Source organism: Pelodiscus sinensis, chromosome 1 (assembly GCF_049634645.1).
Source record: "Pelodiscus sinensis isolate JC-2024 chromosome 1, ASM4963464v1, whole genome shotgun sequence".
Lineage (NCBI taxonomy): Eukaryota > Metazoa > Chordata > Testudines > Trionychidae > Pelodiscus > Pelodiscus sinensis.
In genome coordinates this window covers 248,046,565-248,073,011 of record NC_134711.1, presented here as the reverse complement: position 1 = coordinate 248,073,011, position 26,447 = coordinate 248,046,565, and the positions used below count along the sequence as shown (strand labels likewise).

The following is a 26,447-nucleotide window of genomic DNA, read 5'->3' as shown; positions in this document are numbered from 1 at the left end:
ATACTAGAACATTTTCCAAGACAATTTCCTTTCAACTTTTAGCCAAGAACAAGACATTTGCAGCCCAAAATGTATCTTTGAAATAGGATATAAATTATCAAAAAATAGAGTTTGAGCAGAAGTGCAATTTCAGTTGCATTATCTTTATCACTATTATATTTAGAAATGCAGCTGAAATTTTAATATTGTGTACATTAGCGAATTGTTCAGTCTGTGCCATTAATGGGTGTATCTCATATTATGCTTGATTCATACTCTTTAACCAATATCTAAGTCATATTTACACTAATTTCAAAGTCAAAACATTATACCAATTGTCTTATCAATTGCACACAATTTTTTGGAACCTTTTACATTTATTTAAATTATGTTAAAACTTTTTGAGAAAAAATGTCTTTAGATTTGATTAATGGATTTTCACACATTCTTCAGTAAAGTACGGTGGTTGTTCTGACTAGGGATGTAAATGAGTAGTTGAGTGTTTTGACTACCTGATAAGCCTAAGCAGCCCCTGTTCATGGCCAGCCCCGGCTGCCGCAAACAGAGGCTGCTCTGGGGCTGGCTGTGGAAAGGGGCTGCTGGATCTTGTGTGAGCTGGGACTGAGCAAGCCCAGCTCAGTTCTGGCTCGCTCTGGTCCGGGACCTACCCCCGCTGTACCTCTGTAGTTTAAAGGCAGTGTGAACTGGTCTGCCTCTGTGCCTGGCTCCTACTTCATGTAAACTGCAGAGCTTCAGTAAGGGTAGCTTCTGGACAAGTGCAAGCCGGGACAGAGCACCTTGCCCTACAAATTGTATCAACTACATGATTACTCAGTTATCCACCTCTTAACAACGTTAGTTCTGACACTGCTTGTATTGCATCCTATTTCATATGGAAGCAGAAACATATTCGTATAAAACTATCCCCTAAAACTTCCCCCAGTTCTGCTAAAGAAGAAAAGTATTTATTACATCATGCTTATGTTTTGATTTAGTCATAAAATGTGCCTCTAGCTCAGTTCTTATGATTTACTATTTCAAAGTTCAAAACACTGGACATAGAATATGTTGTTGAAATAATTAAGTTGGAGTTTTGCATACAATTCTAACAAACCTGAATGGTATTCTTAAGTTTCTTTTACTGTTTTCTTAAGATTATAGGTAAAGTAATGCTAATAAAAATGTTCATATATATTTATAACTAATTATAATCCAATTCCTATGTCTTATTGTGAGTTTCCTGGCCTATCAGAATTTTGAAGAATCAAAGTTCTGAAGCACAAGCAAGTGCCATCTTTCTTCAGTATGTTTGCATTAATGGAAACCAAACAGTACTATGCTCAGGCATACAGATTTTGGTAATTGAATGTATTTTTTCTTATCTTATGAATGGGACTTAATTGTGGATGTAACCCCTAATGAATCTCTTCTGACAAGAAATGTGTGTGTCATTTTCCTTAATGGGTAGTGTCATTTGTTTTTCCGGTCCAAAATGCAAATTCCTTATAATTTCTGTCATATGATTTTTGCACTGAGCCTTCAGATACTTTGACAGCAGTTCAGTAATTTAATGTAAAAAAAATCCCCTTGCTGATTATGTGAACTAGTAATTAAGATAAAACAACCTCCCCTCCCCCCAAAAAAACCTTTAGCAGTGTCAAATACCGGTATGTCCATTCTAACCCAAAAGGCTTAGTATGACCTGTTTTTTTTGGCTTATAATTTTCTTAAACACGGACTTGATATGATATTAAAAAAAAATGAGCATATATTGAATCTACTATGGATGAAGGTTAAAGCCAAAACTATATTGTGGCTTTTCAGTGATCCTGGACTGGTACAGTGTGAACTGGTAAGGTTCACAGAACACAGTAGAGTTCAAACCAAACCTATATAGCTTTTGGCCCAAATTTTCAAAAGTAACTATTGACTTTCAGGTCACTCAACTTTCTTGGGGGGCTCAGTTTTAAAAGGGTTTGGTTTTTCATTAGGTGTTGAACATCTAGCATCTGAAAATCTGGGCTTTTGGACATGACTCAAATTTGACAATCAAAATTACTATTCACTTTTGAAATTGTAGACTCTTATTCTTCCTTTCCGACACCAAATACAATTTCTTTGGTCTCTGGAAAGATACGAACATTTAACAGCTGACATTTTATTAAATTTTAATGTTTTATAAACAAAATTTTAATATTAAATAGTATCAAAGTGACTCCTCATATGTGTAAAATTAAGCACATGCATGTATGGTTATAGGCTCAAGGGCCTTGAAGTACTTTGTTCCTCAACAGAGGTAATGTTGGCAGTCAAATTGTTTTTTATAAAAAGTAAAAAAGGACAACCTCCTTGTTTTTCTTCCACTTTGTCAAACAAGTAAGAAAAACCACCCAGGTGAGTTGATGGCAAAATTTTCTTTCAGTGAATACAGTGTCGGATCAAAAGTGCTATAAAATGCATAGTGCAACTAGCACCTGAACTGGGCTTGTAAGACTATTTTAGAAGCCTGAAAATGGATTCTGAAATTAAATTGATTTTTAAGATTCCCAGTTCAGGAAAACTGTAAAAGTCAATGGGATTTAGGTATATGCTTAAAGTTAAATATGCTCTCAAGTGCTTTATAAAATTGGTACTTAATTTGCAATCCTTTTTTATTTCTTATTAAATAACCCTGCCTGCCTTATTTGGCTTTATATTTAAAAATGTTAGCATATTTCACATTTTAGAACAGTGTCGTTTTATAAATCAAATAATATCTAAGATCAAACAGGATACCATTGATTTTTATAATTTTGGAATAAGCATAATGAATTATAGCATTTATCCTAGTAATGCATTATAATACACCTTTATCAATCTAGTTTATCATTTTAAGTTTCATATTCTAATCAAGTTTAAGAGATTGACCTTGATTCATGTTGAGATGGCTAAACATACAAACAATTTGAGAACAGATGCCATGTATTTATTAATTTTGAAGTAACTTTTAAACAGATTTTTTTTAACATTCTTGCTCACTCCAAATTCCTACATACTTAAAAATGTAAGGGGCTTCCTGTGCTGAGGTAGAAAACAAACATTTGTAAAACATAAGAAAAAGCTGAAACTATTAACCGGAAAAAAGAGTCAAAAGAGACTGTAAGAATTGAACTGACTTTTTGAGTCTTGTTCTCCTTGAATTTCTAATAGGAAGGATCTCATTTTAAAGTAAGATCTCAGTTTAAAGCAAAGGATCTCAGTTTAAAGCAAATGTCTAATTGTATAGTTTTTGGCTAAAAACCAAATATTGCAACTGGAAATGTCATTTGGTTGAATTCAAATAGGGAGTGCAATACATATTTTATTATTGAGTATAATGAGGTGTCAGTCATAAATACAACTATTAGTTAATCTTGCAGCTTTGCAAAACTATCCCTTTTTCTTCAGTAATTTTTTAAATATCTTAGTTTTATCACCAGTAATTATGAAAAATACTGTAGATGGAACATATATATTTTTAACTAGAGGTGGATAGGAATTTCAATTCACCCTTGTAGTGATTAAAGACTTTTATTTACACCTTCTGTAAATGCATTTTGGCAATGAAATATTTTCTGAAAGCTATTTTATTAAACACTTATTTTTGTTTTGTTTCTAAAAATAACCTGTGATGATGGGCTCCAGATAATTACCCAATTCTGGATGTTCTTTTGCTTACTCTATTGAGCAAGATGGCTAAAAGCAAGATCTTGAGCCTATCAAGTACTTATCTCTGCTTCTTATAAGCCAAGTTTGTTGATAGTGATAAAACAATCGTTTTAAGAAGCAGAGTGCAAATGTGAGTAATGATACAAGCAGTTTCCTTAGGGACTATAGGTACTTTACAGCAGGGCAAAGGAGTAGGAGTAGCCAAGTGGGTTTCCTCACTAGGAAGGAGATAAAAAGAGGGCTGATCAGATTTCCCCTCCTCCCTGAAAATGTGTATGTAAATAGGGGGAAGTAGTCAGATTTAAAAATTGATTTTTTTTCTATTAAAAAACTGTTTAAATGGAAAAGTCCCAATAAAGGGATCTGAAATGGAACTGATCATAGAAAAGCAGAGCAATGAAGCAACCACTGTAGTTACAGAAGAACAATTCCATTCAAGGAAGCAAGCATGCTCTGCCCTTTGGGTGTTACACTGTAAATACTATTTTTAATAAGCCTCCCCATCTCTAAAGACACTTCAGACTTCATGGCTCCAGTAACAGTGACAAGGCCAAGAGCCATGGGCCTTTTTGAATCTCGAGGCCCAAGAGCTGTTGCCCTCTTTTGCTCCCCGCCGTCGGCATGCCTGGCCCTGCTCTGTTGTATTGTCTATCCTTCTGCTCCAGCACAAGTTAATACACCCTGAAGCTATGTGTTGTGTAGCTATATTTCCTGCAGTGCACTTCAGAACCTTCCTTTCAGGAGATTCGGGGACCAGCAGTATAGGTTGAACCTCCCAAATCCAGGATGCCGTGGCATGGCAACATCTGTGGTCTGGTAGGGCCATGAATGTTGCTAGACCAAAGAGCCCCAGAGGTGGAGAGCAGGAGCCAGCTGGGAGAACACAGGGATGGAGAGCCCTGGCTAGGCCAGCAGTGGGTGGACCAGGTGGTGGTTGAGGAGCCCCAGCCTGTCTGGAGAACCCCTGGCATCAGCAGAGCCAGGAAGTGGGGAGGAGCCCTACCCTAGCTAGAGAACTCCCAGCATCAGCAAGACCAGGCAGTGAACAGGGAGCCCCCTCCCCCCAACCAGGGAACTGCTGGTGTCAGCCAGGCCATGCAGCAAACAGGGAGTCCCTGCTCTGTCTGGGGAGCCCCTTACAGCAGCAGGGCCAGATGGTGGCCAGGCAGATCTGGGGAAGCCCCAGTGGGAGCAATACTGGCTATGGTAGTGGAGTCAGTGGTGACCAGGTGACCTCAGCTGGGGAACCCTAGGAAACCCCCGAGTTGCAATAGGCTGGGTGGCCGGATGGGCTTGGCTGGGGAACTCCCCGGTTATTGGGGCCAGGCGGGGCTGGTATGGCCAAGCAACCCCAGCCAGAGAACCTGCAGCGGGGCTGGGTGGCAGCAGATGAGACTTGGCTAGAAAGCAGCGTTAGCAGCATCTGGTGGCCCCGGCAGGGGAATCCCTGGCAGCAGTGAGTGGGAGGCCTAGCTTTGAGAGTCTGGGAGTGGGCAACCAGCAGCGGAGCATTGATCTCCCATGGTTTGGCAAACTCCCTGGTTCAGGACCGCTTAGGCCCCGACAGTGTTATACCACGGTAGTCCAACCTGTACTTCAGAAATTCTTATGAATCTTTGCTCCAGCTGCATTTATGCTCTACAGGGCCATTGGGAAACGGGGCTCAAACACCAGTACAAAAAGAAAAGGCATTTATGTAGATTTCTCTTGTGGATCCTCCCCAGGTTCCTCAGGTTAAGTGGAGGCAAATTAAGCTCCATCCTCACTTCTGTCCCCTAAGGATTCCTGTGAAAATGTTGAGTTTGCTGCTGCAAGTGGCTGACATGGCCCTACTCTAACGAAGCACATTAATGTAGATTAACTTTAAACGCATAAGCCGTTTTCTCAGACTTTTCTCTCATTTGACTAGGTTATTTCTGCATTAGTTAACAATTTTGCTGTTGATGCATGAGCTGTAATAGACTCTAGCTTACTCTCTCCTAGATCTCTTCACTCTGTGGTGCTAAAAGGAACAATAAGTTTTTAGATAGATAGATATAGGTGCTGAAGTAAGCTGATAGGGCTGAGTTCCCACAGGTTTTTGAGTAAGATGGCATTATTTTTATCTAGTCAATTTTGAGTTCAGAACTGCACTTTTAAAGGTTGAGGACTGGCACAGACAATTGTAAATAAGGGACGGAAGCCTAGTGGCAAAAAGTTTGTCGGGGAAGAAAGTATGCTTCATGCATACAAACAGGGGAATTGCTCCAAGACTAGGTAGCAGCAGATAGGATAACGAGCCTTGTGGATAAGGGAGAAGCGGTGGATGTCATATACCTAGACTTTAGTAAGGCATTTGATACGGTCTCGCATGATATTCTTATTGATAAACTAGGCAAATATAACTTAGATAGGGCCACGATAAGGTGGGTGCATAATTGGCTGGATAACCATTGTCAGAGAGTTGTTGTTAACGGTGCTAAATCCTGCTGGAAAGGGATAACAAGTGGAGTTTCGCAAGGGTCTGTTTTGGGACCCGCACTGTTCAATATCTTCATCAATGATGTAGATATTGGGATAGCGAGTACGCTTATTAAGTTTGCAGATGATACCAAACTGGGTGGGGTTGCAACTTCTTTGGAGGATAGGGACATAATTCAAAATGACCTTAGCAAGTTAGAGAAATGGTCAGAGGCAAACAGGATGAAGTTTAATAAAGAGAAATGCAAAGTGCTCCACTTAGGAAGGAACAATCAGTTCCATACATACAAGATGGGAAGCGACTGTCTAGGAAGGAGCATGGCGGAAAGGGATCTAGGGGTCATAGTGGACCACAAGTTGAATATGAGTCAACAGTGTGACACTGTTGCAAAAAAAGCAAATATGATTCTAGGTTGTATCAACAGGTGTGTTGTAAGCAAAACTCGTGAAGTCATTCTGCCGCTCTACTCTGCACTAGTTAGGCCTCAGTTGGAGTACTGTGTCCAGTTCTGGGCGCCACATTTCAAGAAAGATGTGGAGAAATTGGAAAGGGTACAGAGAAGAGCGACAAGAATGATTAAAGGTCTAGAGAACATGACCTATGAAGCCAGGCTTCGTGAACTGGGCTTGTTTAGTTTGGAAAAAAGAAGATTAAGGGGGGACATGATAGCGGTTTTCAAATATCTAAAAGGGTGTCACAAGGAGGAAGGAGAAAATTTATTCCTCTTGGTTTCTGAGGACAGGACAAGGAGTAATGGGCTTAAAGTGCAGCAAGGGAAGTTTAGATTGGACATTAGGAAAAAATTCCTAACTGTCAGGGTGGTCAAATATTGGAATAAATTGCCAAGGGAGGTGATGGAATCTCCCTCTCTGGAGATATTTAAGAACAGGTTAGATAGACATCTGTCAGGGATGGTGTTGACGAAGCTTGGTCCTGCCTTGAGGGCGAGGGGTTGGACTCGATGACCTCTCGAGGTCCCTTCCAGTCCTATGAGTCTATGAAACAAGATAAGAAGTAAAAAACAAAAGAAGCCTCAAGGATTGAGGATAGCCTGAGCATAAATTAGAGGATTGAGTTTAGAGTAGGATTGCATATATTTTCCTTTCTTCTGACAGTTTGAAATGCTCATGATCATTTGACAGTCCTATGCTTCTGGCTCGTATGCTTCTCCAGTTAAGATGTGTGAAATGGGACTCACACTCTTCACCATGTGTCTTGCTCTTCAATTTACCAAGATTGTAGAGGCTGCAGCAACTTCAGCTGCATAGGAGGCTCCATGAAACAACCAGTTACATTTTCAGCTGAATTGCTGGAGAAATCTGGATGTTATATTGCATATCTCCTTCTCTTTCTGTCATTTTGACCGAGAGAGTTCAGTTTGTTTTTGAATACTTGTTTCCTATTTAAGGGACTCTATATTGTGATTAGCCACTGAGTAGGCTCTATGAGTAACGGTTTCTGAACGCTTTTTATCCATAGATCAATAGCTAAATTTGACATCTTTTGAGATTGTACTCCCTTTTGTTATTATAGGCTGATGTTAACAATATACTTATGTTTGCAATACTATTTTGGGAGCTTACTATATCATTTTGTCCCCATCCATTAATTTTTCAGCTTCTTTCATTTAATTAACTTCATTTTTGTATTGCTCACAATGTTTGAAATGTTTGGAGTGTCCCCTCCTCCCCACAACAGCCAACATGCATAAAATAAAAAAAATAGTGGGGATTTTAGATTTTCTAGAAAGAGAATGTTCATTTCTGTTTTCAGCATGCTTTGGGAGAGTCTGCTTCTTTTTAATGTTTAATTTTGGTGAAACATACATTTGAACACTATGCCATACAATTTATGGCACACATATCACAGCTCAGGAATCTTACGTTGGAATAATAAAAGGCCAAATATATGTATTTGTTTGTTAACAGCAATATATTCTACTAGGTTTTGGCAGATAATCATGGCAATGCTTTGTGGCTGAATGAAAGAGAGTGCTCCATTCAAAGAAGAAATCAAAAAGTTGTCGAAGAGGCACCAAGGTAAATATAAACTTTTTTCCTTGTATGTTTTTATGAGCACTGATTATACTTCAGAGAGCTACTACTTTTACATAATGTACAAATACGAACAGTTTTTATTTCATTAAAACATCATAAAGACAAATAATAATATTTAAGTAACTAATGTACAGTAATTCTGATTCAGAGTTTAGTATCCTAGTATTCTGGTCTAGCTGCATATTGTTCATTTTATGTCAAGTTATTACAGTTTTTATTCAGAATGTTGTATAAAATATATATTAAGAATACTGGTCAAGTAGTTGAGACATACATTCTTCTTTTGTAGTTATCTGCTTCCAGTGAGTGTTGAAGCCAAATGATGTCTCAAATGCACTGTTTTTGAAGATGTTTGATTGCTACATTAATGGATAGAATGGCAGAATCTGGCCCTGTTACTCAAGTGTTTAGTAGCTTACTCCATAGCTAGTCCCAAGTAAATTAATGATCTGTAGTAATTAGGACCTCTAGCTAGTCAATGTTTCTTAATTCCATTGATTTCATTAAAGAGTTGAGGCACGTTAGGTCTTCACAGGAATGGGTTTAAAAGCTAATGCACCATCTTACAACATGCTATAAAAGGTTTTCACCAGAAAAAATATATGAAGAGAAAAGGAAGTGGGAAAATCAGGAGTATGTCCCAAACTGCATTTAATTATCTGTTATTACATGCAACCACATTTATGCCCGAATTTGCAGTTGTTCAGTAGTGCAGAACAACATTGTACAGTGGTTTAGGGTGTGCACATCCCATGGGCATTTAGGATCATTGTAAGTTACTTGAGTTAAAATAATTCTGAAACATGGAGAGTGCCATAATGTATTACAAATGGAACTTGAAATTTTAAAAAATGATTATACTGTAACTTCCAAACTCCATAGTACCATGAAAGAAGGGAATTTTCATAGACTTGTTAGTATAAGCTGAGGTATAAAAATATATTTCAGATGTAATACTGCACCTCAGTTCTCAGAAACAATCTGCTTTATATCTGGATGAAGTGAGAAGGAATATTTTGAAAAATATTTTGTTCCAAAATTCCATCAATGAACAGAGATGCTATTGGGATGAGGAATAACATTTTCTCCAGTGCATCCTTGAAGCCATGGACACAATACAAGAAGTCAATTGTATTGTCTTTGATCGGCTGTACAATAACTTGAAGAAGGTCTCATAACCGAAATGTTACATCTGATCATATTTTCTTTTCACAAGATAAAAGCATCAAGAAGTCTTTTTGTTCTGCAGCCTTCATGTTGCCAGAGGAACTATTTAGTTAAAAGAGTAACAGGTGTATGAGGAGGAGGAGGAATTGAAGTCAAGTTTAAAATGTTACATTTTTAAATGGTGTGTAATTAGGTTGGAGAAGAGGCTGTTTAGGGTTATTTGGAGGGGGATGAATGGTTTAAAAGACAGAAAAACAATATATGTAAAAAGTAAAGGCACTGTAGGGAATAGGAAAACCTCAGTTAATTAACCTAGCTGATTGCAGAGATAATCTAGTCATTTTAGGGTATAAAGCTTAACCACATGGCAGAGATCAAGTTTAGCAGTGTGAAACTTCTGCTCCATTCTTCAGCTGCAGCAGGAGGCAAACAGAGAGACCTAAGATATACATTTGGCAAACATAGGAAGATACTACTGTAGTACAGGGAAGTAACTGTCCTTTTATTCGTAGGAGAAATAATAATGCTTGTTCTTGAAAAGGAGTACCAAGGCTATAATTCCAAATTAGAAATGTGCTGCTCTTCATAAACCATTCAAACTGTGCGCTGCAATTGATGACATCAACGGAAGTCCCTTTATTAAATTATAGCTTGTTATGTAACTTGTTGCTATGCATTATTCTGTTACCAAATCAAAATAATAGACCCCCTTTTCTTTATACTTCCAGTGCAGAACCATGCTCTGGTAAAATGTGTTCATTGCAATCCTCATCCCTGGGTTCCCTGTAATCTCACCAGAGGTATTAAACCAAAGACTGATACCTTTTCTGAAATCAGACATTTTTTCAGACAGTCTTTTGTTATATATATTGCCAGCAAACAGGGATCTCATTCTATAAATCTAGAGAGCTTCTTTTAATTTGCCAAAAATTTCTGGTTTATATCTGTTCATATGAAGTAGCATTTTACCTATAAAGTAAAGGTCTCCCTCATTGTCTCTGCTTAGTCCAAAATTTTACTCCACTTTCCCTTTGCTTGATGTCAAACATAACTCATTTTACTAGCCCAAACGCTCTCCTCATTCATCTTTTAAACAGTTTTTCTTTCAATTAAGTCAAAGAAAATACTGTAAACTAGGGCCCTGATATAGCATTTGACTCTGTCTAGCCAGTTCTCTGTGATCATGTGGAGCCCTGTGAATTTCATTGGGATTCAAGCAACTACCAGGGCCCTTCTGTTTTGGTTCCTTTTGTACATTTGGGGCCTATTTCTATAAAACAAGCAACAGATACACAAACTCAGTGTTGGAATTAAATGATTACTTTCCCTTCTTAACACCATGCACTTTTTTTAACCAGTCGTCTGTAAGCAAAGGCCTTAAAACAACTTAAGGCAAAAATTCTCATGTGGCCTAGTATTGGCTAAAACCTAATATTATATTTTTCTTATTTTATTTTCTTGATTATAGTTCTGATATGTTTCTAAGAAAATTGCAACGAGGGTATAATATATATTTTTGCTCATTGTTTTGTTTCTAGTGTAGTAAAAACTAAATGTGCTTCTTCCCCCTTCCATTGCTTAAGCTTGAAACAGCACGTATCATTTAGCTGATTGCGCATGTTTTAGAAGCTGTAGTAAAAAGAGGAACTAGTTGTTCAGATCCATTTCTCAAAGACTAGATTGCACGTACTACATGAGTCAGGGAATTTTATTAATTGCTTAAGTAAGCTATATTGGTGGTCGTTACTGAGTGGAATAAAGTTGAAGTATGCTAACCAATAACGCTGCAACACGAAGCTAAGCTAACAAATCAAGACATACCAAGTTAGATAAGAAAGTCAAAGAAAGTTATAAAAAAGGATGCTTAGCCAACGCCCAGGGTCGACTCTTCTTTGAGCAATAGCTCCCTAGTCGAACGTGCTTGCAAGCAATAAAATGGAGTTGGACCCAGCCTGAAAGTGTGACTCTCTTCTGTGGGCAAATTGACTTAGCCTCCAGCGGACGATCCTTGCAATTTATGCAACACTAGTAAGAGAAAAATATGATTTTTTTTTTCATTTAAGACCATGTTCAACATCTCCTAGAGAAAAACTTTCCATAGCTTTAGTACAAGCCAAGAAAGTTTCCCTAGATGTAGGTTAACAACCTAGGTAGGTTAATCTAAATTTGAACTTGTGTAGTGGAGAGGAATCATCAGAATACATGTTTCCTTGAGTTAGTAAATTCAGTGGCCTATTGGAGGTAACATATTTTGTTTCCTGAGGTGAGGAAGCTTGACTGTTGGGGAACAACCTTAGCAATGGCTCCTGAGGGAGTAGCTGAGCTGTACTTTGGAGCAGAAGAACAACACTGAATGGTGGCCATGCTGTGTTGAAGGGAATAAATCAAAATCAGAAATCCACATAACTAAAACTTGCAGTTTAAGGGTAAAGTTGAGACAGAATATTTAGGATATGAAGGGTTAAGTTACAAACTGTCATTGGTTATCAGATTCAATATTCTGAATGCCCTAGATTCTTTCATCACAACCTTTGCTGCATGCAAGAAACCCAAATTAAAATAAAACACAGTACAGATGCTTATTCAAACCTTATGAACTTTCAAAGTTTATCATAACTTGAATTAGAGCACAAAGCTATGAAACAGCCATTTACTTATATTTCAAACAGATGCATAAAACAAGATAACCACAACCCTAGGGTGTACTCTTCTTCATCTAGGCATTAATGTTTCCGTAGTACATCTATTGTCTGCAGATTTTATCGTTGACCAGAATTGTCGTTAATGTTGCTTTTTAATAATTAGAAGTGCCCTCCAAATAACTGATGACTTTTTAGGTTATGTTTTTTAAAGATCTCAGTTTTGTACCACATGTACATTGATTTAATTTATATCTTGAAAGCATTTTCCTGTTCCCCATCTTGAAGGTACTCTCAATATTGAAATGCACTAATACTTATTACCAAGAGTGCTGAATTTTGAATTTAATCTTTATTTTTTGAGAAATTTAGAATGAAATAATCTCTCTCTCTAAGTTTTAAAGTTATTAACCTTCTGATCACAAATGAAAGTTTAAGAATTAATAGTCCTTTAGCAATTTTAAAGGAAACTTAATTTGGATTAAGATAGGGTATGAGTGTAAAGCACAGTATTTATTCCTAATTAATTCCCTGTATGATGAAAACTGCAGAAGAAGACACTCTTATTATGGAATAATAATAATTATGGAATAAGAATGTCTATGCAGGGAGTTAATTAGGAATAACCCTTCCAGAATATCTCCTGGTGTAAATAAGCTCTTAACTTTATTCACTAGCATAGATATAATACAGTATATTTGACTGACCAGAAATGGTGTCCTATTTGATATACATGAGATGTTTTGTTTCCCTCTTTTGTATGTAGCTTAAGAAAAGGTTGAAATGGTCCAATGATGTTTTTGTAGCTAAAGAAAGGTACCTTTTCTGCCTTTGTAGCACTTTTCTGGACCCTGAGACACGAAGAGCAATGGGAGAACAAGCAGTAGCTCTTGCCAAAGCAGTAAAATATTCCTCTGCTGGAACTGTAGAATTTCTTGTGGATGCCAAGAAGAATTTCTACTTTTTGGAAATGAACACTAGACTTCAGGTGAGGAAAAACAAGTGTTCAGCTTTTGAGACAGGATTATTTAAATTGTATATATCCCCTGCAAACATAGAGCTTTACCTCATAAAGACCAATACATTTGAGTAATTGTACACTGAAGTTATTAGGTCTACTTTCATAAGAAAGGTAATATGTAAGGGCCCATTTCTGTAAAGAATTGTGCACAGCGTTTAGAAATGAGCTTTCGGTGTTTTGTTTTTTGTTACACTTGACCTAAAGGCCTTGCAAGAGGTCACAGTTAAATGCTACTTTGAACTTACAGTAAGAGTACATCTACACAGCGGGGCTTAACTCAAAATAAACTACGCAAATTGAGCTACATAGCTTATTTTGAAATTGGGAGCGTATACACAGCACTTATTTCGAAATAGAGCACTCTTCCTCTGATTTCCCTTACTCCTTGTACAATGAGGGTTACAGGAGTCAGAGTAAGAAGTCCTTCAACTTGACAGTATTTCGACATTATTTCAAAATAACTACTTGCTGTGCAGACATGGACTAAGATATTTTGAAATAGCACTAGTAATTTTGAAATAATGTTGCTGTGTAGACGTACGCTAAGTGGCTAGCCTCTGGACTTTGATTTTTTTCTCCCTCTTGGTAGCAGAAATTTCTGCAATAAGTTTAGTTTCCAAAAAGTAATAGAAGCTGCTCTAATATTCAATTGCTATGATTTATCTAGTGCTAATCTAGGCCAAGCATTACAGAATGCTTGCTTGTGTTTAGAAATATTTGCTTATCAGAGTTCAAGTAGCACAGAGATAATCAGTTCCTTCTTGTCAGGGATTTTTATTCCCTTCCCCTGGTATTCAAGCTGATGGGTCAAGTCCACCTGCATATCTCCTCCTCTTGGATGTAGGGAGGAACAATCAACAATTTTTTGTCCTTTATTTCACAATGGCTCAGTTGGGCTACGTCTAGACTGCAGAGTTAAATTGGAAAAAGATTTGCGTACTGCAAATTGTGTATCTTTTTCCAATGTTCTTTCTGCATGGTGCCAAATTTCAGAAAAACCTGCTCTTTTGACACATCCCTTCTTCCTCAAATAAGGTTTACAAAGATGGTGAAAGAGTACGTCTGCTCTTCTGAATTTTTTTTCAGAAAAGCGGACACATTCCTTGGACGCATCCCAGAAAAGCGCTGCAGTCTAGATGTGGCCTTGGTTTCCATAGGCTGCCTTGTGTGCAGGACCTAGCACCTTCTGTAGGAAGCCAGCTTCTCTGTTAATTAATGCTTCTCTCCTTGATGAGCTACATAGGCTTACAATGCAAAAACTGAATCATGGTTACATGTTACATGACATTAATTTAGGCAGTACCCTACAAGCATTTCATAAGCTCTAAACATATTTTTATAAATCCAATATCTATTTTAATACTAGCCAGAATGGTTTCCCACTGTGCATTCATCAGTGTTTATTTGGAGCCTATGGACCTTGGCATAAACTGTCACCTGACACGTCAGACTCAGAGGGCCACATACCTGTCTTCCATTCCATCAGCCTACACTGGAGAGACGACTGAAATACAAATGTGATTGGTAGAGAACCCTTGGGCTCAATTCTCTCTGTAGCTTTTGTTTATATCATTGTCTCTGTCTGTAGGTTTTGTTCTGTAATATGTGGAGGTAAAACTCTTCCAGTTCCTCAGCATCAAACTCATTCAGCTGTGGATATCTCCAAATTGGCAAGAAAAAAATCTATCAGAATGGAATGAATGCCATCTACTTCTTTCAAATATTGTGTAAGCAGTTTGAGAGGTCCCCTCTAATAGTAGGCCCACTCTTTCCAAATCTTAAGAAATTTACTAACCTTAAATTACAATACTTATGTACATTCTCTAATTCTGCGATCTATTTTGGCTCTGTATTGTCTGTAATTAGCTTTTCAGTTTGAGGCCAGAGAGTAGTAATTTTCTTTGTTTCTTCTCCAAGCTTTTCCAATTGATCTGTCACTTTCTCTAGCTCTCAAACTTGAATTTCTGTTCCACTAACAGATATGTAACTAGCATCTAGTTTTTCCTCCTTTCTATTTAGAGCCAAACATAGACATGCTAATGAACCTTTTCCAAATTTAACTTAGGAACCAGGAGAGTCTCCAGATGTCCATGTATTTGCACTCACTTCTACTGGTACATGCTTCAGCCTTCTGCCTCCTGTAGCTTGTAAATGCTTGTTAATCAGGATTGCTAGTGTGTTTGCTCTCAGTGTTTGTTTGTACAGAGCTCCCTGCATTTAGAGAAACTTTCCTTGAGGGGCAGTTAATTAAAAGGTAGTGCTTTTTAACGCTTGTCCCATGACACACTTCAGGCACAGTTCCCTTTATCTTTTGGCATCATCAAAATTCATCCCAAATAAAATGTGCAGTTATGTCACAGCCTTCATTTACCCCAGAATCAATCCAGTTAGATCTAGTTGGGATTTTTCTACTATATGGTTTTTGGTCAGAAAATGATGATTCATGTAAACAGAAACTATTAATGGAAACATCTATTTCAACAAACTTCCATCAGGAAGGTTTCTCAGGTTTTAGGATTGGATGTAGAGAGGAGGAGAAATAGGCCGATCCATGTCAGAATACCTCCTAGCAGTGGTTAGGTCATTCACTTTGGGTTTGTGAATGCCCGGGTTCAAGTTACTGCTCTGCTTGATTTGGAATAAAGACAAACTTGGATCTCCCACATCCCAGGTGAGTATCCTAAGCATTACAGCCTCACTCTCTGGCCTCATGAATGTTTAATTATTCACACAAAGCAGAACAGCTCTAGCAAAAGTGAGTGAGGAAGACTTGAAAATAGTCAGTATCCTGGTGTTTAGGGTATCCATCTGAGATGTGGGAGACTCAGGTTCAGATTCTTACTCTGAATGGGACATATCAGGATTTCATATCCAAGTGTGTGTCCTGACCAGCAAGCTATTGGCTATTCTGGGGTGGGTTGGCGTAAGCTTACATACACTGAACTGCCTGGGTGGAAATACTGGCCTCAATTCCAAACTGCTTACTTACCTTCCTTAGGCATGCAGAACATAGGTCAGAAACTTTTGAAATCTGTCTTACCCTATCATGCTGGTTTTTATTTATTTATTTATTTTGTCGGGTTCAATCTTTAGATCAGCTCCTTGGGAGTATTATTTTTTACCACAAAATCCAGTAAACAAGCAAAAAATAAAGGATTCTTATGTTTCTTTTTATTTCTGTGCTAAATGTTGCAATACAGAATGAAGCTAGGAGATTGAGAAAGCTGGTGCACCAGCTATATGATTTCTACTATCATTTACATGAGTTTGTTACAGATGTTTTACTCTCAATCAGTGGTTCAGGGAAAGTGAATTATTATTTGCTGTCAGCAGAAAATTTTTACATCTAACTGTCCTGCCATCTGCTGATGACTACAAGAGGATCTGAGATCAGCTAATTTTTAAGGAATAAATCATTCTTGCTATCATGCAGAAAGTATACAGACTTAGATGCTTCTCATATCAGTTACAAGTGAGCTTGCTGTGTATTGTCATGTATTGCACATTTGGAATAGCTTTCGGGCAGTTACCACTGTTAGGATTGTTGAGGCAGAGCAGATGTTGCATATTTGATACTTCAGAGCCATTCAAGATGTGCATTGGTTCATGGTGATTAGTTATCATTTGGTTAAAAAAGTAGTCATCAGAAATAGTATAGGCATGCTTTGAAATAAATAAAAAGCAGAATCTCAGTTCTATAGCCTTCCGAGCTTGAGAGCTGGGTCAAAATTTCCCTTTTTAGTAAACACATTCAAAGTTATTTTCTTGCTATAGGATCACTTCAGTTGAAATATTTCTATTTGGCTTTTTATCTACAGATATTAATGCTTGTGAATAAGACATATATGTAATGTAAAGGTGTGCAGTGTTGCTAAATTTCCTCTAATGTAAATCATCTGATCAGGGCAAAAAGAAAGTTTCAAAGTGTTAGAAGTAATTGTTTGTAGTACTTCAAATTCAGAAACTTTAGCCACTTAATTTATGGAAAATGTATTATGTGGTGTCCAAGATATGTCAACATTTACTTAAGCAATTTAGTATGTATAATCCTGGGATTTAGGCCAATCTGCAACATTCATTTTAAATCAGGTTTGATTAATATAATATGAGTTAAAAGATTATTTCTATAAATCGGACTCAGAATGAGATGGAAAATATTGCATGTAGTTCATGAGAAGTGATTGTTACATTCTATTCTCGTGTAACAATTCTGTTGAATATTTTTATAGCATACAATTTTAATTTCTTCTTTAGGAAAAAAGAGAAATTGGGGTTAGATTGTAGTAAGGGAGCATTAGTGTAACATATTTGTAGTAGATTTACTACAAGAAAATTATATTAAGAACATAAGAATGGCCGTATTGGGTCAGACCAAAGGTCCATCAAGCCCAGTGTCCTGTCTGCCGACAGTGGCCAGCACCAGGTGCCCAAAAGGGGGTGGACCGAAGACAGTGATCAAGCGATTTGTCTCATGCCATCCACCTCCAGCCTCTGACAAACAGAGGCCAGGGACACCATTCCTACCCCCTGACTAATAGCCTTTTATGGACCTAACCTCCATGAATTTATCTAGCATCTCTTTAAACTCTGTTATTGTTCTAGCCTTCACAGCCTCCTCTGGCTAGGAGTCCCACAGGTTGACTACACGCTGTGTGAAGAAGAACTTTCGCTTATTAGTTTTAAACCTGCTACCCATTAATTTCATTTGGTGTCCTCTAATCCTTATATTATGGGAACTAATGAATAATTTCTCTTTATTTACCCTCTCCACACCACTTATGATTTTATATACCTCTATCATATCCCCCCTCAGTCTCCTCTTTTCCAAACTGAAAAGTCCTAGTTGCTTTAGTCTCTCTTCATATGGGACCCATTCCAAACCCTGGATCATTTTAGTTGCCCTTTTCTGAACCCTTTCCAAGGCCAAAATATCTTTTTTGAGGTGAGGAGACCACATGTGTACACAGTATTCAAGATGTGGGTGTACCATAGTTTTATATAGGGGCAGTAAGGGTATGTCTACACTACCCTCCTAGTTTGAACTAGGAGGGTAATGTAGGCATACCGCACTTGCAAATGAAGCCCGGGATTTGAATTTCCCGGGCTTCATTTGCATAAGCCGGGCGCCGCCATTTTTAAATCCCGGCTGGTTCGAACCCCGTGCCGCGCGGCTACACGGGATGAGGAGTAACGGTAGTTCGTGGAATGAGGAGTAACGGTAGTTCGAACTAGGAAGCCTAGTTTGAACTACCTAGTTCGTGCCGCGTGTAGCCGCGCGGCACGGGGTTCGAACCAGCCGGGATTTAAAAATGGCGGCGCCCGGCTTATGCAAATGAAGCCCGGGAAATTCAAATCCCGGGCTTCATTTGCAAGTGCGGTATGCCTACATTACCCTCCTAGTTCGAACTAGGAGGGTAGTGTAGACATACCCTAAGATATTCCGTGTCTTATTTTCTGTCCCTTTCTTAATAATTCCTAACATTCTGTTTGCCCTTTTGACCGCCGCTGCACACTATGTCAACGTTTTCAGAGAACTATCCACGATACCTCCAAGATCTCTTTCCTGATTTGTCGTAGCCAAATTAGCCCCCATCATACTATATGTATAGTTGGGGTTATTTTTTCCAACGTGCATTACTTTACACTTATCCACATTAAACTTCATTTGCCATTTTGTTGCCCAAACACTCAGTTTTGTGAATTTTTTTTGAAGTTCTTCACAGTCTGCTTCTGTCTTGATTATCTTGAACAGTGTAGTATCATCCACAAACTTTACTACCTCACTGCTTGCTCCTTTCTCTAGATCATTTATGAATAAGTTGAATAGGATTGGTCCTAGGACTGACCCTTGGGGGACACCACTAGTTAGCCCTCTCCATTCTGAAAATTTACCATTTATTCCTACCCTTTGTTTCCTGTCTTTTAACCAGTTCTCAATCCATGAAAGGACCTTTCCTCTTATCCCATAACAATGTAATTTACACAAGAGCCTTTGGTGATGGACACACGTATTACATATGTGTGCTTTTGTGTTAGTGCTTCCATGTTTATTTCTATTATAGCAGTGTTCCAGATCTATTGCACACAACTATGTTGTTTGTTTATTGTAAAAGTGTGAGCCCTGACATTATTATATACAAAATGTCCATCACATGTATAAAAGCACTGTCCAACAGAAAAATTCTTGTTTCTCTCATCAAAGTATGAACAACTTTTGCAAAATGTCATGCTGGTAGTTATGGTATGGCATTCTACTGATAACTCAGTGCACATCTTTAAAGCTGTGATTTTACTTTTGAAGAGTTTTTTCCATCCTTGTATGCTTCTGTATTTTGTTTGCTTATTTTATACTGCTCTGATGAAGATAATTGAAAGAGGGAGACACATCTTCCAGAATAGCTAATAGTCCAGGGTTTAGAGCACTTACCTGGGATGTTTTAAAGTCTCTACTCTGGATTTCCAAGTACTAGTGTCAGTCTTTATTTTTTTGTTTTTTAAAAGAATAATTCAACACAGCTGTGACAGAGTGGGACTCACCATTGTGGTGTCTCCTGCATGCTGTCATGGGGATTAGCTCTGTTTGTCAGTATGCCTCTTTCTGTTCCTGGACCCGTGTCACTTCCAGGAGCACAGTGTCCTCTTTAGGACAGTCCTCTGGCTATGCTGCACTCTGTGGAAATGTCACAGTTCAGTCCAGCCACTTTCTCAGTGGTGAGTGGGGGCAGAGAGGGTGGACCTAAGCCCATCCACTACTTGTGATCTCAGCCCAGGAACCCTGTAAATGACTGCTGCTTGGAGCACTGCTTGTGTTGCCCCTTCTGACTCCTCAGTAGATTTTGCTGGGCCCCTTCCCTGCAGCCTCCTCACCCTCTTTGCCCTTGCCTGAGAGCTTCCACCTCCAAATCCCTGCAGTCTATCAGGAGCTGCCTTTAGATCCCTAGGTCTCTGCCTGCTGCACTACTTCCTCCGTCCAGTGCTTGCTGCCTTCATCCTGTAAGGCAGCCAGTCTTCTTTCCTCTTCAATCTCCAGGGAATGTAGCTGCTCTGCTCTGCAACCGTTTTATAAGGGTCTGCCCACTCCTGAGTGGCTGCTCCCAGCAGCCCTTCTAAATGGCAGCTTCCTGTGCAGCCTCCCTAGTGCTCTATTAATCTCTTATGAGCCTGCGTGGAGCACATGCCCCATCACAATACCCTATGAATGTAAGTATTCTATAAATGGCTCTTATTGTATCTGCTGTAACTGTTGACTGTTGTATGTCTGTATAGCACAATAACGGAGAAAAATATCCTTTCAAAGTAAAGTGGCTGTAAAACTTAAAACAAAAATTCACTTTTCTCCAAACTTCTGTTGTGTTGCTGTTCCCCTCAGACTTCTCTTGAGTACCCCTAAGGGTACTTGTACCACTGGTTGAGAAACACTGTACTAAAACACCAAAATAACTAAGGTGGGTCTCCCATGTTGCAGGTGAATACCCTGATCAGGGGGCTGTTAGCTATGGGTTGGTCTTTTTTTATTTCTTTTGTGAAAAATGTTGAAAGGTCTCAGTTTTGTCCTGATACAGAATGGGAAAATGTTTTGAAACCTTAAAAATGTTCATGGGGACAGGAAAACTGATTTCCCTCCAGCTGTTGTAATGAGCATAGTGTAAATATCTAGGTAGATAGAGCCAAAAGTTGTTTCCTACTACTTATTGGAGATCTCTGAGAAAGTGATAGTGATTTTTGTTTGTTTGTTTTTGTGAATGAAGGTATGGCAGACACTGTATCAGAAGATTGCAATATTAAGAAATATAAGTATCTCAAAAGAAAATTTAAAATGACTAAAACTCATGTAATTTGTTCAGGCATGTTGTTCCTGTTTCTAAACATTGCATCCATTTCACTTAATTCACCAAAGAGGTATAAAATGGTAAAGAGTTGAAGTTGTTACTAACCTGGGCTGGGTTTGAACTATTGACCTGGAGGTGAAAGGTTTCTTATCTTGTTACCAATCCCCTAAGCCTCCTAGAATCCAGTCTTCACAAAGTTTATGCCAGCTGTTCATGACTGTTTGTAGAGCTGGAGAAAAGGGTGGTTTTGCTACCAGACATCAGTCTTTCATAAAGAAGTTCACCTCACAACAGTTAACTAGATTTTACTGTACTCTTGCCTCCGTAACGTAGCTTGCATTATTTAGTTGCTGATTGCTTTGCAAACTCTCAGAAAGAACTACAGAAAACTTTTCTAATTGTTGTTGACAGAAGAGACTGCATTGTTTCTAAAGTCACTGAATCTGACAAGTGCCATTAGTAGTGTTGCCAGTGCTTGAGGTAAGTCTCAGACCATGTCTACGTTAGCACTTACGTAGGCAAAACTTATGTTGCTCAGGAGTGTGAAAAAAAACACCCTAAGTGATTGTAAGGCTGGCATAAGCACTTGTTCACGTACAACTATGTCAGTGGGAGAGTTCTCTCCTGTTGGCATAATGTGGCTGTGCAAGCACTATTACAGCCTGTAAGTGCAGATGTGGCTGGAAGGGTGGGGGAGGAGTTGTTCAGAATGGCTGCCAGTGGGTAAAAGGTGCTGAGGGGAGAAATAGGAGGAGATGGGGGAGTTTGGCTGCTGGTGGGTGCTGAGCAACCACTAATTTTTCTCTGTGGGTGTATCCTTCACAACCACCACCACCACCTTGTCCTTGCTGCTCATGTCAGAGACCTGTGATTTGGGCTCCTTGGTGACATGCACCTCATTTTATAGGTTTATGACTTGCCACTCGATCAGTTATGTTGGGCTCCCTGGTTTTGTGATATGCCTGCTGCAGTTCCTTTGTTTTGTGCTTCTACTGATCCCCATGATGGTACTCCTTCTGAATCACCCAGATGTCCATGTTTTTATGGCTGTTCCATTGCTGTGCCTGCACAGTCTTTTCTCACAGGCCTAGGCCATCCAGTCTCTCCTGTGTGCTCCAGGACAGAATGTGTCTGCTGTGCATAGCCAGCATCGTCAGCTGGGCAGTTGCACTCAATAATGGAGAGCTACAAGGTATGCTCGCCAAGGTGTACACTCTGAAAAAATCACTTCAAAAATTCACAGGGTTTTAAAAGGCAGGGGTGGTGGTTCTGGTTTCTGTGACCCCGGACAGTGGATTTTACAATTGTGACCAAAACTGTCAGTTTGGGATATTGTGGGAAAGCTGCTGGAGAACAGTTAGTGTTAGTATAGCTGTCTATATTCACACTGCATTGTCCTCAGTGTGTCAATTATTGCTCAGAACTACTCAGGGAGCTGGTATTACTACATGGGTGCAATGATGAACATATGTGGGGGAAGACAAATTAAAGCATAGGTTTGGCCTACCCTAGTGAGTGAGGTTGACTTAAGATGTCTTCCATTGATATAACTCACTGCACTGGCTTAGTAACTCCACTTCTGCAGGAGGCTTACATGTTTATGTTGATGTGGTTAGATTAATGCAGTGTCCGTGTAGACATTGTGTTGCTTACATCACTATTGCTGCATTTCAGAATGCCCACAATGCCCCCTCACGCTGACAGTGAAATCAGTGCAAGAGCTCCTGGTTAGGACATGCATCACTGATACAAGGAATGTAGTGTTGATATGCAAAAGTGATTTAATTACTGTGGTGGCTGTATATCAATGTACCTCAGGCTAGCTTAATTTTGGAGAGTAGATTTGTCTATAGTCACACGTGTAGCTAGTATAGAAATGTAGGTTGGAAGAGGGAAGGAAAATTTAAAAAGAAGATATAAGTCTACTATATAAATCTACAAACTATGAGAGTTTGTCTGTCCTTGAACAAAACCGATGAATGAACTCTTAAGCGGTAAGAGCTAGGACCACCAAATTTGGTATATGGCTTCCTTTTATTATGACTTAAAGCAAGGCAAGGGGTTGGTTGTGCCAGGAAAATGGGATGTACCTGGAATGGGATTGCTTGTCCTAAATCCATACAGAAGACAGACAGAGTCACCAGGTAGGTGACCCCGACTCTGAGCCTCCTTCCCCCAGGTGCCCTTTATGAAGGGTGGAGTGGAGCTAAAGCTCCCTCCCTTTCCTATTCTTATGGGAATATTGCTGGCTGCTCCCCTTTGTCTGGGAGAGAGGGGAAAGTGCTTAGTTTGCTGTATTCCTCACTCTGGCTGGGGAGTGCAGGGGACAGAGGAACCTGGACATGCCCCAGCTGGGAGACCTACACCTCTCTCCCTGCTGTGCCTGCTGGAGCTGCAGTAGTCATGGAGAGGTGCTTCTTACTTGACCCCAAGCTGCTGCGATGAGAAAGGGCTGGGTTTGTCTTTTCTCCCCAGACTAGCCTGTATATTGAACTCCTCACCCCCGACCCCATCCCAGAGCAATGATTTAAATGAAGAAAAATATAAATTAGTTGAGTTAAGGACCTGAGCTATGCCAGGTAAATTTATTATCACAAAAAGTAAGAACAATCTCTAAAAAGAGTGAAAATAAAATATAATAACCTACTGAAAAATATATATTAAATGAGGAAATCAATTTAAAGACAAACAGGTAAAAAAGTAGGAAATAAATCCAAGACCACCATGTTTAAAAAATATTTAGTGACATTATCACAATTACTTCAGGGGAAAAAAAAGTTTGTTTCCTTTTTGGGTGTCAGTTGTCACCTTTACCATTCAGTTACATCTGTAAGATTAGAGCCTTAGGTACAGATCCTCTACATGAGCTCTGTCTGTGTGTGGATACTTGAATCCTTGTGGAGCTTATTACAGGATCAGGGCCATAGTCTGAACAGGATAAAATAGTTTTATACTTGTTGTGTTATAGGCTTATGCTCTGTATATTGCTAAAAATGTGCAAAACCCAGAAATTTCAAAGACTAAAAATAATTAATAATTGACTGCTTCATGCCACTGAGATATTTAATTAAAAATTCAACTTAAAATATACAGTACAGCTCAGTTTCCACTTCATTTTACGGATTATATTTTGGAGATTTAACCACATGAGTGTTTTAACAAAATATTTGACTAGGAATTTCCAATAAAATAGCATATAGATTAGTTCCAATGTAATATGTATATAAAAAGCTTGATTCCCATATTTTCTTAATAGCATTTTCTTCAAATACAAAGGGAGTATTCTGAAGCAACAAGATAATATTGACCAAGTCAAAGAGCCTTATTGTAGAGTAGATTAAATAAATGTTTGTGAGTCTTAAGAACCAAACAACAAAAATATTTCTTTTTCCAGAAACATTCTATCCTTTTTTGATCATCAACAATAAAACTGAAAACACAATGATGCTATTGTGCTTGGTATGCTAAGTGTGATCCAAGAAAAATGATGAGGCTAAATAATAAAAATGTCTATTTTTACAGAAATCTTGCATTTTTTTAGTATTAAAATTCTCAGAATATTCTGAAGTTAAAAGTATTTTTTTAATTTAAATACTAACTGTGAGAGCAAATGTTCTTGGCCAAATAATTGATATATAAATAATTTTCTATTAAAATTTATTTTAATAAAACATTAAATGCTTCATTGTAACACCACAGGGTAGTTGCTGAATTGTTTCCCAATTTTTTCAAATAGGGTTATTAAGTATGACATACTAAGAGAGTATCATATTCTAGGTAAAATCAGGATGAATCCCAAAGGTATGTTATTAAACTGCATAATCAGATCTCTATTTTCAATCCCATGTCTATGCTTCAAAGAATAGGTGCTTATTTCAGTGATGATTTGTCATTAAAATTATGTCAAAATGTCTTAAAATGTTGTTGAAACTATAAAAACACTCACAACACACACAGGGCTAATTATGGGTGCCATCTGTTTATTTTTACAAAGCTTTTTTTTTTTTAAGACCAGTGCATCTTCTTGCTCTGATAAACCACAAGATGATTATAATGACTAACTGTTTTACTTCAATTAGTGTATTTGAAGTAAGGAAGACAACTGGTTTGTTCATTGACCTTTTCCTGTGTCACAAAATGTATAAAATATGACATCTCATGATAGAGAAATCATTGTGAAGTGCATTTTCTTAAGATATTTGACCCTTAGAACAAAAACATTTTTTAGTAAAACTGGCAGTTCTGTCAGATTTTTTACTTGGGAAGTTGTAATGGTCTCATTGTGTGTATCATATGCTAATACGGTATGTGTCTTTGATTATGTCTACGTAGTAGGACAATAATCTAAATTCTTTGAGTGCTTTTTCTTTTCATTACATTTCATTTCACAATTGTACCACAATGACTTCTTAGAGACTGATGTAAGTTATTTTCAGTTTACAGTCACGTAAAAAATGTATGTGTGCATGCGTGTAAGTTTGAACACACACCCAGTCCTACCCAGCTTTAATGTGAACGATGGGTATTCCCATGATAGCATCATCCAAAGCCGTTAACAGCAATTTGCTGAGAGAGCAGAGTGACTCGACTGGTCCAGCCCAGCTATTGTGCCTGCTAAGCACTACACAGCTAAGTCTGGAGGGAAAAAAAACTGAAGGATCCATCTGCTCATTTCTGCTACACTGCGCTGATGTAAGATTACGCTAATCTGGTTGCTTGTCAGGACAGGTTAGTGAAAGCAGGCGAATGGGTGAGATTTAGGGTAGACTAGCTCTATGGAAAATCGTAAGCTGCTCCTGTACATGCCATGTTAAGTGTAGCAGAATGGGTTGATTATCGGCTACTTTGAGGATTTCAGTTAAAAGACATTACATTGCTAGATTAAAAATGAGTCCTTTTTAAAACTTCCAAACAAACAAGAAGCTAACACATCTGCACTAAATACCATTGTGTTGTGTAAAAAAAGTTCATACTTTTTGCAGTTTGCTTAGTTAATTGAATTTACAAATTATTTATTTTTATTATTTAGGGATTTTTTCCCCCAGAAGAAGATGGTTACTGTTGTCTCTGTTGTGTGTGTATGAGTTTTGTTTTTGGCTTTGCTTGTTTCCTCAGTTTTGTTTGGTGAAGAAAGCTGGGAGTTGAAAATTAACCTGTTTCCCATTTTTGGCTAGTTTGTTTATCTGTATTTGTTTATGATGGGTTTTTTTGGTTGTTTTTGTTACCTACTGACTGTCAGTTCTTGACCTTGCAGGTTGAACATCCCATCACAGAATGCATTACTGGCCTGGACCTAGTCCAAGAAATGATCCGTGTTGCTAAGGGTTACCCTCTCAGGCACAAACAAGCTGATATTCCCATCAACGGCTGGGCGGTTGAATGTCGAGTTTATGCTGAGGTAAAATAAGTGGTAAGGGGTGGAAAGCTGTATGTGGAGCAGTAATACCCAAGTGTAGCTAAACATCAAGGTTGAAGTCAAGGTTAATAATTTGAGATTTGTGATTTACTGTATATAATACAACTGCTTAAAGAAAGATTATATGGATTTTTATGTTCTTATTCAAAAGAATACACTGATATCAATATTGCCAAATAGTTTCTTCTAAA

The 26,447-nt window shown here is 38.3% G+C and overlaps 1 protein-coding gene across 3 annotated transcripts in view; it reads left to right on the top strand.

Moving 5' to 3' along the window:
• PCCA (propionyl-CoA carboxylase subunit alpha) overlaps positions 1-26,447 on the top strand; it is a 476,944-nt gene that overhangs the window by 181,103 nt on the left and 269,394 nt on the right. For all 3 annotated transcript variants that reach the window (XM_075918750.1, XM_075918752.1, XM_075918751.1), the window contains 3 exons: positions 8,072-8,166; positions 12,828-12,978; positions 26,095-26,238. In XM_075918750.1, the coding sequence (XP_075774865.1) occupies positions 8,072-8,166; positions 12,828-12,978; positions 26,095-26,238 (390 nt within the window). The remainder of the gene's footprint in view (positions 1-8,071; positions 8,167-12,827; positions 12,979-26,094; positions 26,239-26,447) is intronic.